Here is a 14,038-nt window from a genome sequence, read left to right as displayed (position 1 = left end):
AGGGAATGTGTCCAACAATAGACAAATACGTGTTCGTCGAAAATTGCCTGGGGGGGTGCAACCTCCATCTTGTGTCAAGAGTGAAATAGATTAAATTAATCACTTTGCTGACACTCCATTGTTCCTTCGTCGGCCTCCACTAGAGGTTAAGAGAACACTTAAAGCAGCCATTGAGAGTCTCAGTGCAATATGGCGGGGGTCTATCTGCATAAAAAAGCTGGTCGCATCCGCCTCTCCCCGCTAAGTGTGTGAACATGTCTTTTCAGAGCCATTATGTGAAATACCTCCATGTTGGATTAATCAGTGCAGCTGAGGATGTAATTGCCACACCGGAGTCAAAGCTGTATTGTGCAGATAATGAACACGGAGAACCGAGGCTGCCAGAACCCAGCGCGAGGCAAACAAGGAGTTTATACACCATGAATGAGGGCATGTATCTTAAAAAATAAATTGCTTAAAAAATGACAAAACACATTGTTTTATTTGGACTTATTTTTTTTCCCGTGGAAGTAAAAGTAAACAGAGTGAGGCTAAACACTCGGGTAGTTATTATGATGTTCACTTTGTTTTTCGTCGTGAGGCGTTTGCTCTCTGAGAGCTTAATGTGTGGGTCTGATAAGCCGCTGATTTGACTATTGCTGCCCTCTGCTGATGGAAAAGTTCATTAGTCATTTGCTTGCGGGATTGAGTTGTAGAAATGGGAGCACATAGCACACACATTCCCAGGTTTAGTCTCGGAGCGGTGTGCCTCAGAGTGCAACAATGATGGGCTTCTACTCTATCCTCCCCGATGCACACAGGGATACAATTTAACTGTTGTTGTTCTTAACATTTTGGTAAAATGGTAACTGTGGTAAATGCTATTTTTTGGATCATTTGTGGTTTTATCTGAGCAGAAATCATTTGCTTCTAATTGTAACGCATGGACTGAGATGTTAATGTGCTGTCTGCGGGCTTCATCTTAGCTGCAGATGAGCGGGACACTCCCTTGATTATCAGAGAACACCCCGGGTGGGTCGGAAATGGCTCTGCATGAGCAGAAATTACTTGGATGCACAATGTTCTTGCTGTTTTGTGTTGTAAACATTAGTGTCCCCAGATCATCGTGCCCTGACCATGCATACGGCGGGAATGCAGATTATGGCTCCAAACGCTCCCACTATGACTCCAGACATATTGTTTGTGTCGCTGAATCATTGGTAGAATAGTGGAGCCAACCTTGGAAATGTGTCAAATGTGTACAAATACAATATTGACAATATCAGTTTTGCATTTTCACTTTAAAATATACAAACAACATAAACTCAGTTCAGGGAGCGACACCCCCCCCCCCCCCACACACACACGGGGGGGGGGGGGGGCATTACCGTCTGTTTTGGTGCCATTCTCAACATGTCTGCTGTGCATGACAGAGCGAGAGAAAGCGAGTGAGAGAAATTGGATGATTTTGTATCACTGGTGATTGGCAATCTGTGCGTGTGTGTCAGTGTGCGAATGTGTGTGTGTGTGTGTGTGTGTGTGTGTGTGTGTGTGTGTGTGTGTGTGTGTGTGTGTGTGTGTGTGTGTGTGTGTGTGTGTGTGTGTGTGTGTGTGTGTGTGTGTGTGTGTGTGTGTGTGTGTGTGTGTGCGTGCGCGCGCGTGTGTGTGCGTGTTGTGTGTGTGCGTGTGTGTATTACATATTTTTTTAAATATGTTGAAAATGTTGAGTTTCTAAAACCCAACAATTTCACCGAATACACAGAACTATTTTGGGAGCGGCTACCAGAAAACCAGAACAGCAAGAGAGGTTTAAATTTACAAAACAGGAAATGGGAATTTAAAAAAGACAAAGGAATTAAAAATGATAGAAACATGAACAAAAGAGAACATAAAACAACCCAGCGAGAGACAGTAACATCAAACCGGCTCTACAATGGAGAGGGAGATTCTGTACATAAACTAACACGTTTATATATCATAATTAAATACCTTATTATTATCCATGCTATATTCATCGATTATTATTCTAGTAATAGTGTTTACTACACAAATTATATTAAATCTCCATCCTCACACATAACGTCATTCAATTTCCCCCCCTTCAAATGAATAGACTCCTCCAATCAGTCAATCAATCACACTGTATCTCTACATGCAAAGGCTGTTTCCAGCCCGCACACAACTGCCCTGAAGAACTAGACACACATTCACATATACTACATACTTTTACTATACATTCTTTCTTTTAATTATTTTGGAGTGGACATCAATAATAACTATGCTGTACATCGCTCCGTTTGCTCCAGGAACAGGCCATACCTGGTATAATAATCGATGGTGTCTTGACATTTGATCATTCGTGAGAAGTAGGCTCGGCGCTGAAAAAGTTAGATTTCCTCAAATTTGTATCCGTCCCTCCCCCCGGACATCCCTCCGTGATTACTCAGGGGGGAGGCAGCCTGTACACGGCCCCGTCAGACTTCATCAGAGGGAGTCAGCCTCCACACTCCTCCGTCAGACCTTAGGAGGGGAGGCTGGATCACAGATCCTCGGTTCCACCTCCGGTCTGCTGCCCATGGGACCCGTCAGGTGAGCGCGAATGGCCCCTGCTTCGTTACGCTTCACCGACGCAACGTTCGGACCAGCCGGCAGGTAGGCGACGAACACTCGAAAATAATTAAGCTGCCAATTACGCCATCTCACTGGAATTCAAAGAAATGACTCATTACCTAAACAACGGTCAGGCTGTTTGGTTTGGTTTTAATTCCCTTAAGGAGAGCCCTATTGGCTAGGCCTATGAGCCTTGCAAGTTCATTGAGAAAGTTTATGCCACCAGATCGATAAGATTCAGTGAAAGCTTCATCAGTAAAAGTGTCTTTTGCCTCCCACTTTGTGATTGACACATTTGGTTCCTCTGTCTAGTATGCCTTCGACGATTTGTTCGTCCATCTTTCGCCTGGCCATGTTTTCCTCTGTGTGTGGTCAACTGTTGGGAGACTCTGAGACAGACCGAGTGCAAGACCTGATGTCAAGATACCCTCTAATTGACGGGTAAGCAGTGTGTGTGTGTGTGTGTGTGTGTGTGTGTGTGTGTGTGTGTGTGTGTGTGTGTGTGTGTGTGTGTGTGTGTGTGTGTGTGTGTGTGTGTGTGTGTGTGTGTGTGTGTGTGTGTGTGTGTGTGTGTGTGTGTGTGTGTGTGTGTGTGTGTGTGTGTGTGTGTGTGTGTGTGTTATTGCTCAAAATAGCCAGTAAACATTTCCCACTCGGGATAAAATAGAGAATAGATATCCTTCCCACTAATCTTTTCCTTTTCCCATCTTTGGAATTCACTTCCTCCCCTCCCGCCCCCATGATCTGACCTTCAGTCCAATGTTCTCTAACTCCGTACCATTTGTAAACTTAAAGTGTAATTCCGGCACTGTCATTGTTTTGGCAGGAAAATGGCAAATAAGCCCTCCAGATACCTTTTTTATTGAAAATCGAGTATTACAGTTTGCCCGGCGCAATGTTTGGCGTCCATGTTATTGGCTTGGGGCATTGAGTTTCGCTTCCAAATCGTCATTTTTGAACCACTAATATTGCTAAAAATAGCACCAAACCTCTGCAGTAGCATGACTAGGGTCCCTACGCATAAAACGAAGCACCAACAACTTAGTTTGCAAACCCAGAGTTTATTTAAAAAGACAGTTTAACAAGCATTACCGGTAGGTCCGTGTTTACAGGAAGTCCACACAAGTCGATTGCCGAATGCGTCGGAGTTCAGTTCAAGAAAGTTTTGGAATTTATAATTTATATAATTTATATTTATAAATAATATATAGCAAGTGTTGACACGTAAATTAAAGGACTTGCATATTTAGGTTACAGTTAAAAAATATTTGTTCGCTACAATCATGCATGGCACGTTGTTGACAGAAGACGCACTGCACACGTGATTAGCGCATAGAGTGAAGGATAGCTCAAGCACCGGAGAAGACGACCAGGGGCGGACTGGCCATCGGGAGGTTCGGGAGATTTCCCGAACGGCCGGACGATTTCAGGCCGAGCCGGCCGGCCGTAATTCTTTTAGATAATTTATTTATTTATTTATTTATTTTTTTTTTTTGTAAAAGATGTAAAAAAAAAATGAAAATGTTAAGTAAGCCCTGGGGGTGGCCAAATCAGGGCTCATGGACAAGATTGCTTATAAAATATTTCCCAGTGATCTTCATAATATTCTAAACACATGCACATCCCAACATTGACATGCCGTTGCAATGCACATATCCACGGATAAGGACTAGTTTTTATTATTTTACACCGTGGCAAAATTCTACGCGTGCTATTCCCGCGGTCTCATAAAAGGCCTCTCCATCCCAAAGTCCCGGGCCAAATTTTTGGGCCAGTCCATCCCTGAAGACGACCCATCTACAGCTTGAAGTCAAGAGAGAGAGATGGTTCGTGTTTGTGTTTGCCCCGGCTGCAGAAAACAAATGAAAAGTTACGCCCCAGAAACTTTCCATAGACTGCCATCACGGTACAATGACAGATCTCTGGTAGACCAGTGGCTTATTGTTTTGAATATGGACATTGAGACGCCAATCGATATGCTGATGCCAAAGGATCACCGTGTCTGCAGTGCTCATTTCGATGAGGACGACTTCATCATTCCTAAAAGAGCTGCTGATCCTACAGGGCTCCATACTTATTTTTTTCACTAGAGCACTGTGGCCCCTAACTGAAGATTTTTGGGGCGCAACCAGCAATTTTAGGGGCACACACCGTTACTCAACATGCCAACCAAATATTCATATTTCTACTATGCGATTGCGAGCGAGACTTCACCGGTGCTGGATATAATCAGGAGCGGAGGAGTCAACTAAAAACGTCAACAGTGGATGATGTGCTTTTTTTGCACAACAATCTAAAGCACCAAGCCAAACAACAGATATTGTAATTACCATCTAATGTTTCTAATTTTCCATCGTGTGCGGGTCGGGTGTCGATATCAATTTATAGCAGGTCTGATCGGGCTACTGTCGGAACACGGGTCGGATGCGGTTTGAAGTATTGCGGGTACGGGCGGGTGCAGGGTTTGTAAAATAAGACCCTTGCAGGACTGACTTGCACTGGCAGCCTAGCCGAAGGTCGGAAGAACGAGTCAATAGTTTTGCTTGCTCATTGTAATCGCACATAGCAGGTTGTGAAATCTTTGTCCTTCGCACAGACGTTTACGCACGCTCGATAATCTCTAGGATCCTCCCCCTCGACACATTAGCGCCATTCCCTGTCCTTACACTCATTGGCCTGCTAAAGATTTCGGATTCATTGACGCGCCCCTTCCACGTTTAACGTGTAAAAAAAAGAAGGGCAAATTTATTTATTTTTTAAAAAAAATCGGTCGCACACTCTCAAATTCTAGTCGCAAAATGCGACCATTTGGTCGCAGTCTGGAGCCCTGCCCTAAGAACACAAAGAAAGTGTCATTGAAGAAGAATGCTATTCCACGAGTGCAGCTAGTGGCTATGGATAGACTTGAGGTAAAGTGGTTTGCTTATTTGTCGTGTTATATATGATTGTTCACAATTGGTGTGGGGGAGGATGCGTCAGGAAACAAATTCATAAGTCCTAGAAGCCCTAACTTCATTGGAGAAAGTGAAAGATGATCTTGTGAGTTGTCCAGGTGGGCTAACCTCGATTAATCGTGAATAAGGAGTTGTGGTGGAAATCTTCGGACCACATCAGCCATTTTCTGTGTAAACTGTGTAGAATAAACATGACAAATAAGCAAACAACTTTACCTCAATTCTATCCGTAGACACTTGCTGCACTTGTGGAATAGCATTCTTCTTCAATTATACTTTCTTTGGGTTCTTTGGGTCAGCAGCTCTTTTAGGAATGATGAAATGAAATGAAGAAATTAGCACTGCAGACACGGTGATCCTTCTGCATCAGCATCTCGATTTGCATCTCAATGTCCATATTCAAAACAATAAGCCACTGGTCTACCAGAGATCGGTCATCCTATATATTATTTATAAATATAAATTACATTATAAATTCCAAAACTTTCCTCCTTGAGCTGAACTCTGGCGCATTCGGCAATCGACTTGAGTGGACTTCCTGTAAACACAGACCTACCGGTAATGCTTGTTAAACTGTCTTTTTAAATACACTCCGGGTTTGCAAACGTAGTTGTTGGTGCTTCGTTTTATGTGTAGAGACCCTGGTCATGCTGCAGAGGGCTTATTTGATGGGTTTTCATGCCAAAACAAAGACCCTGGGTTCAATTTTCGCCGGAATTACTCTTTAATTAGGTGAGTGCTGCATGCAGCTCTCAACAATTGTTCTTCTTAAGTTTTATTCTTTCTTTCTTTATTATTCTCTACAAACTTCTGCTTCTTTTCAGATTTTGTTAATATTTTATACTTTTTAAGATATTCTACTTTTAAACTACAATCTTTTTTTTAACGTGGGAGACAATGGGAGGAAGGCAGAGCCGTTTTAGGCTACGTTTACATGATGACGGTCTGAACAGAAGACACAAATGTGGCGTCGCGTCTTCACTTTTTATTCCGCGTTTAGATGAGCGTTTTCGGGAGGAAATCTGCGTGCATACGGTGACGCAAAAGTGTGTATCATCATAATTCGATTGGGCATGTCAGGGGGCTAGGTGGTGCTGTGATACACTTTCACACAACACCGCCATGTCCGAGCACATTCGTAGAATCTTCCTTATTCTCTTATCTGCGCCGCGAAAACAAAAACATAATTACAGATCCTTCTCTGTTCAGTAATACTATCTGTACATAGAAATTATTTTGCCATTTTTACCCGCAAGTGTACCTCCGTTCGAGGCATTTCCGACAAATATTTTATCGGAAGTGCCTTTCGTTTAGACGGTGACAGCGTTTTTGGGGCTTAACAACGCAAAAATCGAAAACCACCCTCCAGTGTGGAAAACTTACGCTACGCCGTAGCGTTACCGTCTACGCTGCCAAGATGCAGAACTCTGCTCACGTCGCGTACGTGTTTACATCACATGCGCCAGTACAGGGTAATAAACAAACTTGTTGGATTATTTCCATGCGTCGGACCGTCAAGGTGCTCTGTCAGCTCTAATAAACTTACAGGAGTCTTTCCACGAAATGTACAGGATATGAACAGACAGTATTACTGAACAGAGAAGGATCTGTAATTATGTTTTGGTTTTCGCGGCGCAGATAAGAGAAGAAGGAAGATTCTACGCATGCGCTCAGACATGGCGGTGTTGTGTGATAGTGTATCACAGCAACATCTAGCCGCCTGACATGCATACCCAATCGAATTCCACACACTTTTGCGTCACCGTATGCACGCAGAGCAAAACGCTCGTCTAACCGCGGAATAAAAAGTGAAGACGCGACGCCACTTTTGAGTCTTCTGTTCAGACCGTCATCAGCCTTAGTTTCATACCGGCTTCGTTTTCAGTTGGTCAAATTGATTTACGTTGACACTGTAGAGTGAGAACGTTCAGCAATGTTGCCTGATTGGGCGTTTTTTCCTGCTGGATTGGGCAATTTATGGAGGGCGTTCAGGCAGTGTTGCCAGATTGGACGTTTTTTTACCGCTCTATTGGGCTACTTTTAATCACGCACCGGCTCGCTATTCTCTTAAAGACACACACACACACACACACACACACACACACACACACACACACACACACACACACACACACACACACACACACACACACACACACACACACACACACACACACACACACACACACACACACACACACACACACACACTTCAGAATTCATTTTACATTTCTGCATTTTTAGCAATGCATAGTTAGCAATGTTAACATTGTTTACGCAATTTCGACTGAACTTTCCCTTCACTTGATTTAAGCCATTTAATGTTTCTTTATGTCTTTATTAAAAAATATTTTCAACCTCACTTTGTACTACAGCACTCGCATTTTCTGCAGGAAATGCATTTTCTAGTCCCATTTGTTATCCCTGTCCACCGCTGGCAGGCACAATGACCTGGCCCTCCAGCTGAGACGCCACTACCACAACCTCCTGAGTCGCGTGGACCTCCAGCACCTCCCCTCGGTGGCCACAGACATCGCCCGCCTCCGCGCCGGGCGCGTGCAGACGCAGGTACTCATCGATAGTCGTCGTTGTCTACCCCACTGAAGGGTCGGTTTGTCTGTTCATTGACCATCGGAGCTTCTATCGGATCTAGAAGTCGTGGCTCAGCCATTCTCCCATGAGCACATGACTCCATGAACCTCTACTTGTAAATAAATAACTAGAATACTTCCGATAACGATACCTGTATCGGAAGTTCCTCAGAGGAAGAGAGATGTATCTGTGTAGAGAGAACTGTACTCTGGGCAGAGAGAGCTGTACTCTGGGCAGAGAGAGCTGTACTCTGGGCAGAGAGAGCTGTCCACCGTGTTGTGAACCAGGAACTGAAGCAGAGCAGTGTGACTGAGCAGCCCTTTCTCTTGCCTTGGCCGGCCCTCTCCTGTCGTGTTCATCGTCAGGTGTTTGCTGCGTATGTGCTCTGCGGGGCCCAGGAGAAGGACGCAGTCCGGCTGACCCTGGAACAGCTGGACGTGATCAGACGCATGTGCACAGAGTACACGGACATGGAGCTGGTCACCACTGCAGAGGGTACGGCCCCGACACTACAGGATCTGCATAGGGACACATAATATAAGGACGTCGCAATACTGATCATTAATAAAAGTACCATTGTAAAATATAAGACAAGATTAGAATCAGCCGTAACTACGGCAACATTTCGATGGATCACATCCCTATATTTGAAAATGCCAAAAGATGTATGGGACAAGTTGCTATTTTTTTTCAGTAGTGAATCATAACTTGCAAATGTATCTTGTCAACTGGCAGGTTTATGTGTAGTTTTTCCCTATGTCAGACGAAAATGATTTGAATGACGTTATTGAATATGTAAAATCAACCAAGATAAGATAAATAATAAATAATGGCAATATCCAGAATATATATTACAATATACAAATAAGAGAGTGTGAATGTGTGTGCGTGTGTGTGTGTGTGTGTTTTTTTTTTTGTGTGTGTGTGTGATGAAAAGCATATATTGTTAGAATATACATATATTGTGTGTGTGTGTGTGTGTGTGTGTGTGTGTGTGTGTGTGTGTGTGTGTGTGTGTGTGTGTGTGTGTGTGTGTGTGTGTGTGTGTGTGTGTGTGTGTTAGAATAAACATAGATTGTGTGTGAGTGTGTGTTTGTTATAATATACATTTTTGTCTGTGTTATGTTATATATCTATATATCAGTACCTGGTCATCATGCGTGTGTTTCTGCTGGCTGCGGTCAGGACTCCGCGGGGCAGAGTCAAGGGGTAAGATAGCGTGTGTGCTCAGCATCGAGGGAGGTCATTCCCTGGACAGCAGCCTGCCCACTCTCCGGATGTTCTACCTGCTGGGGGTCCGCTCCATGGCCCTCACACACAACTGCAACACCCCCTGGTGAGGAGGACCTGGGTCACTAGAACATCATCTTCTTTAATTAAGAAATCATGGTCATGTGATTAAAAACGGGAGCTTAGTTTTAGGTTGGGTTAAGTAGATGGTGTAGTGTGGTGTAATGGGTTGGTACCAGTCGAAAGGGTCCGGGTTCAATCCCCGATGTCCACAGTCTAACTGTAGTTATCCATGAACAAGACTGCGTAAACCCTACCTGCTGCTGATATGCATCTCCAGTCACTGGAAGCAGCTTTGCATAAAATGCGTTGATGATTTAACAACACACACATACTGACACACTCACCAAACATGTGAGGAGTTTCTTTGATGTTTCAAACTTGAACATATGTCTCATGAGAAGCCCAGGATATAAACACATCTTATTCCTGAAATACTGCGTTTCTTCATGGATCTATGTTGTGTTTTCAATCCTCTTTTTGTAGGGCCGGGTCCTCCTCAGATCTTTATAATTTCTATCAGAGAGAGAACAACACCCTCACTCTCTTTGGTCAGGTACGCTCCATCTTTACGTTGCGTTCTGTTCCTCATGCTTCACAATATTGTTCCATATTATTTGCGACAGGCATTGTTACCCGGGCTATTACGATCTTTACATAAAACCAAATCCATGTTTTACAGGCCCCAATTAAAGCCAACAGGTTCTATTATATCTACAATCCAGGGTTCCTGTTCCAGTTATTAGGGGATGTTTGTTCTCTACGTGTCGTAGTTTGAACTCCGTCCTCTCGTCTGTGGTCCGCCCTTTCTGCGCATGCCAGACTTAAGGATTTTCTTGTTTCGTACTCATATCATGGATGGATAACTCTACTAAATTGACTTTTATATTAATGGGGGTTTTAATGAATGAAATCTATCTTAATCAAAAGTTGGAGTACCATACCGTTTTTTTTGTATAGATAGAGGCGAAGCCCGAGTAAACTTCAATGTATTTTTCTCCTTACTTAACTCAACAATGTCCAGCCACGCATACAGTTCTTCCTGGCTTCTACACGCCAGGGAGAACAAGGAGAATTCCCAACAAGACGAGACACGTCTGCTGATGAAAGGGCTTTGTAAAGCCCCATCACCGGTCGGATGTGATGGTGCTAATGCCTTGCTAGGCGGTGGTGCAGGAGATGAACCGACTGGGGATGATCGTGGACCTTTCCCACAGCTCCTTGGAGACGGCCAGGGCGGCCATCAGCGTCTCCAAGGCTCCCGTGGTCTTCAGCCACTCCTCCGCCTACGCCATCTGCAACCACAGCCGCAACGTCCCCGATTGGCTGCTGCATGAACTGGTATGAAAGTGTGTTTGTGTGTGTGTGTGTGGGGGGGGGGGATGTCAATCATTGGTATGGTGTCAATCGTTTTTTTGTATTTTTCCAGAATGAGTGAAATATTTATAGTTCTGTCTCCGCAGAAGAAGAACCGTGGTCTGATCATGGTGACTCTCTTCAGTGACTTTGTGGCCTGCGAGGGTCAGGCTAATGTGTCTTCTGTGGCCGGTAAGGAATCTGTGTGGATCAGCCAATCATCTGTTTCTGTTGTTTGTATGTGTGGTGAGTCTGTAAATGTTCTGAAGCCTCTGTTGACATGCTTTTCTGCTTTTGCAGACCACTTTGACCACATCAGAAACACGATTGGAGCGGAGTTTATTGGAATAGGGGGAGACTATGAAGGCGTCCTTCGGTAAAAGAAAAAAAGGTTTTTAACAAGCAGCAAGTTCAACATAGATATGTGCTTGTTCTTTGTGCACCATTCTTACATTTAAGGACATTTAACCTAAATACACACATGCAAGGCGACAGCCAGCTCGTCGGCAGTATTAAGGGGGAGGTTTCTTGCTCAGGGACACCTCAACACTCAGCTAGGAGGAGCTAGGGGTCGAACTAGCGACCTTCCGGTTAGAAGTTAACCTCCTGAGCAAAGCCAACCACCATCAAACAATGTGTGTCTACATTCTTTAATTGATCAACAGATTTCCTTTGGGACTAGAAGATGTCTCCAAGTATCCCGTCCTCATCAAGGAACTGCTGCGCAGGAAGTGGCCCGAACAGGAAGTGGCGGGTGTCCTGCGACAGAACTTCCTGCGTGTTTTTGACGAGGTGGAAAAGGTGAGTGATCCCATCATAACCATCACATTTAGTGTTACTATCAAACCAATGTGATTCATCCTTATTATTTTACCTATTTTCTCAGGTGCGTGATGAGTTGAGGTTGAGCCCGCCGGGTGAGGCGCAGATCGCCCCGGAGGAGGTGGATCACCGGTGCAGACTGGTGCTCCGCCCGCCCCGTTCTCAAGCCCCCTCCTCGGCTCCGTCCTCGGGACCACCACGGCTCCTTTCGGTCGCGCTCCTGCTGCCCGCCAGCCTCCTCGCTCTTCATTGATCCGGGCTGAAACTGGGGCTGAGGATCCTGAATCTCATCATGTATCGCTGTGCTATAAAACAAACCCTTAACCAAAACGTAGAGCCATCTTTCGAAAACTATTCTTTTATGATTCATTTTGATATCTTATATTTTATATTCAAGATTTATTTTACAAAACACTGTTTATCCTAATAAAGATATTAGCTGGACTGAAGATTATAAGATATTTGGGTAGCACTTTGGAATACTTGCATCTTTGAAGCATTAACAATGTAGTAACTAGACAATTCAGCATTTATACACCGATACTTCATGCATAATCAGTTAATTAAATTATTAATAAAAAAATGGAAGAACAAACTATTGGCGTGTTAACTGATTATGAATAGCATGCCAATGAGTATTCATACTTGAAAAATGAGAATCACTATAAATTCTTAAAGGTTTCAGTTAAGTGTTACCGAGATTTGGTGTATAACTTTATGGCCTTATAAAACTAGCAGAGTTCATGTAGCTATTTATGTTAGACTCAAATCAGGCAGGCAGCACACACAATCTGCAGAGTTATGCTGTTTGATGAATAAGTATTTGATTGCAAGTGACTGTTATACATAAGACACTCAACTTAAGTTGACAAATCAAGGAAAAGCTATCCAGTTGACAAAATACAAGACTCCAGGCATTCCATTTCCTTGGTGTTTTATTTATTAATACAAAAGGTAGTTTTTCCCATCCACACTTCAATCTATAGAGTAAGAAACAGGAATGTGTGCAACAATGCCTGTGATGGCGCAGGAAATATATCTTGTTTCTAGTCCGTCAGATACAAAATCAAATAAAAATACATGTGTGGTGATTCCAAAAACTATTTATCTTCAAAACGTATTTCTTAACAATATAAATCCTTGTCCAATACAAAACATCCATAAATAAAAAAAAAACAAAGAACACCTTCAGCAATTGCTTTTACAATTCCCTTGCATCTACATTCACAAATAACATTTTAATACACGTCCATTACCAGCAATGACTTCTACAATTTCTCATCATGTTTATATCTCTCTAACCTCATTGTGGGGAGAACTAACAAATAAATAAGGTAATAAATACATTTCTGCTGCCAAGGCGCTGCTAGAAGCGTTGGGTGAGGCGCACTGCAGAAGCTAGCGTAGCAGAAGAAAGAAAGAAACCAATCCACTGTCCAGAAGAGTCCGTCTGACTGCGTTGTACAGAGTCCCTATTTAGTCGCAGGTGTATCTACACGCTAGCATAGTTAGCGAGCTTCTAACTAAGAAAATACAAAAAATACTGACATCGTTGATGGACGTTTGGTCTGAACGTGACTTGGAAAAGTTGGGATATTAACAGATATTTCTGAGAGAGTCTTCTTTTTGTAAAGGATCTCAGAAGTCGTAAAGCGAACACCAGTACCGCTAGTCATGTGTTGCTGTGTCTCGCCGGGGCTGGGCCGAGGCCGGGCGAGCCCTTTATAGTAGTAGTATAGTAGTAGTATAGTAGTAGCAGTAGTTAGGGTTAGGGTGGTTGGTCAGGAGTAGATGGTGATGACTTCCCGCCCCCCTCCTCGGACCAGCAGCACTCGCTCCAAGCCCTCGGTCAGAACCTCAAGGAACTCCATGTCTGACGCCAACGTTAAGCCAATCAGCCGGGGCGAAACAACACAGAAAAAACATGCATCACATATTCTATGCTGCTTGAGCGCTCCGCTCAACTACCTCAGGTGGACGCCTGGTACCGCCATCGCTCAGAGCAAGCAAAGGTCCATCATCAAAGTCAAAACAATTCTCTGCATTGGCACCGCAGCGGTGGAACGAGCTCCCGGCTGCCAGGAGAGTTGCTCACCGGCTACCGCAAAAGACTCAAGACCAGAGGCGCTGCATCCCATTAGGCATACCAGGCAATTGCTTGGGGCCCCGGGCCACTACTAGGGGGCCCCCTAGAGCCCAAAAAAAAAATTAAAAAAAATAATCGCTCCATACCCCCCACCCCCGTCAACAATCGCTCCATCCCCCCCCCCCCCCCCCCCGTCTACAATCCTCTGCCTCGGGCCCCCACACTCCCTAGAATCGCCCCTGCTCAAGACTCACTTGTTCAGAGTTCAGCTGGACCCTGCATAGCCTCCCCAATAACCCCCCCGACCTTACATACTTATTGTATAATGTACTTCCTTGAACTTAATGTC

The 14,038-nt window shown here is 44.1% G+C and overlaps 2 protein-coding genes across 4 annotated transcripts in view; one reads left to right on the top strand and one right to left on the bottom strand.

Annotated features, from left to right (window-relative positions):
- The first annotated feature begins 2,349 nt into the window (after positions 1-2,349).
- Positions 2,350-12,788, top strand: dpep2 (dipeptidase 2). 2 transcript variants are annotated; one of them, XM_056607319.1, is made up of 11 exons: positions 2,350-2,568; positions 2,902-3,030; positions 7,985-8,111; positions 8,501-8,630; positions 9,321-9,471; positions 9,912-9,981; positions 10,590-10,766; positions 10,889-10,973; positions 11,082-11,157; positions 11,447-11,582; positions 11,668-12,788. In XM_056607319.1, exons 1-11 carry the CDS (start codon positions 2,555-2,557, stop codon positions 11,854-11,856), a joined length of 1,284 nt encoding a protein of 427 aa, XP_056463294.1. In that variant the 5' UTR covers positions 2,350-2,554; the 3' UTR covers positions 11,857-12,788. The 2 variants fall into 2 exon arrangements, with proteins under 2 accessions (XP_056463294.1, XP_056463293.1); XM_056607318.1 differs by having other exon boundaries at positions 2,357-2,631; positions 11,668-12,782.
- Positions 12,232-14,038, bottom strand: part of slc12a4 (solute carrier family 12 member 4) — a 24,545-nt gene continuing 22,738 nt past the window's right edge. Inside the window, exon 24 of one of the 2 annotated variants that reach the window (XM_056607317.1) lies at positions 12,232-13,476. In XM_056607317.1, the coding sequence (XP_056463292.1) occupies positions 13,385-13,476 (92 nt within the window). In that variant the 3' untranslated portion in view covers positions 12,232-13,384. The remainder of the gene's footprint in view (positions 13,477-14,038) is intronic. The other variant, XM_056607316.1, reaches the window with a different exon arrangement.

The sequence above is a fragment of the Gadus chalcogrammus genome, chromosome 14 (genome assembly GCF_026213295.1).
Source record: "Gadus chalcogrammus isolate NIFS_2021 chromosome 14, NIFS_Gcha_1.0, whole genome shotgun sequence".
Taxonomy (NCBI): Eukaryota; Metazoa; Chordata; class Actinopteri; order Gadiformes; family Gadidae; genus Gadus; species Gadus chalcogrammus.
Note: the sequence above shows the minus strand (reverse complement) of the source record. Positions and strands in the feature narration are given on the sequence as shown.

Bases quoted from the DNA above. Each gene is read 5' to 3' on its own strand.
- dpep2 (XM_056607318.1), top strand. From the start codon at position 2,579: ATGGCCCCTGCTTCGTTACGCTTCACCGACGCAACGTTCGGACCAGCC. The intron at 8,631-9,320 runs GTACGGCCCCGA...GGCTGCGGTCAG, and splicing joins GCTGGTCACCACTGCAGAGG to GACTCCGCGGGGCAGAGTCA. The intron at 10,767-10,888 runs GTATGAAAGTGT...CTGTCTCCGCAG, and splicing joins ATTGGCTGCTGCATGAACTG to AAGAAGAACCGTGGTCTGAT.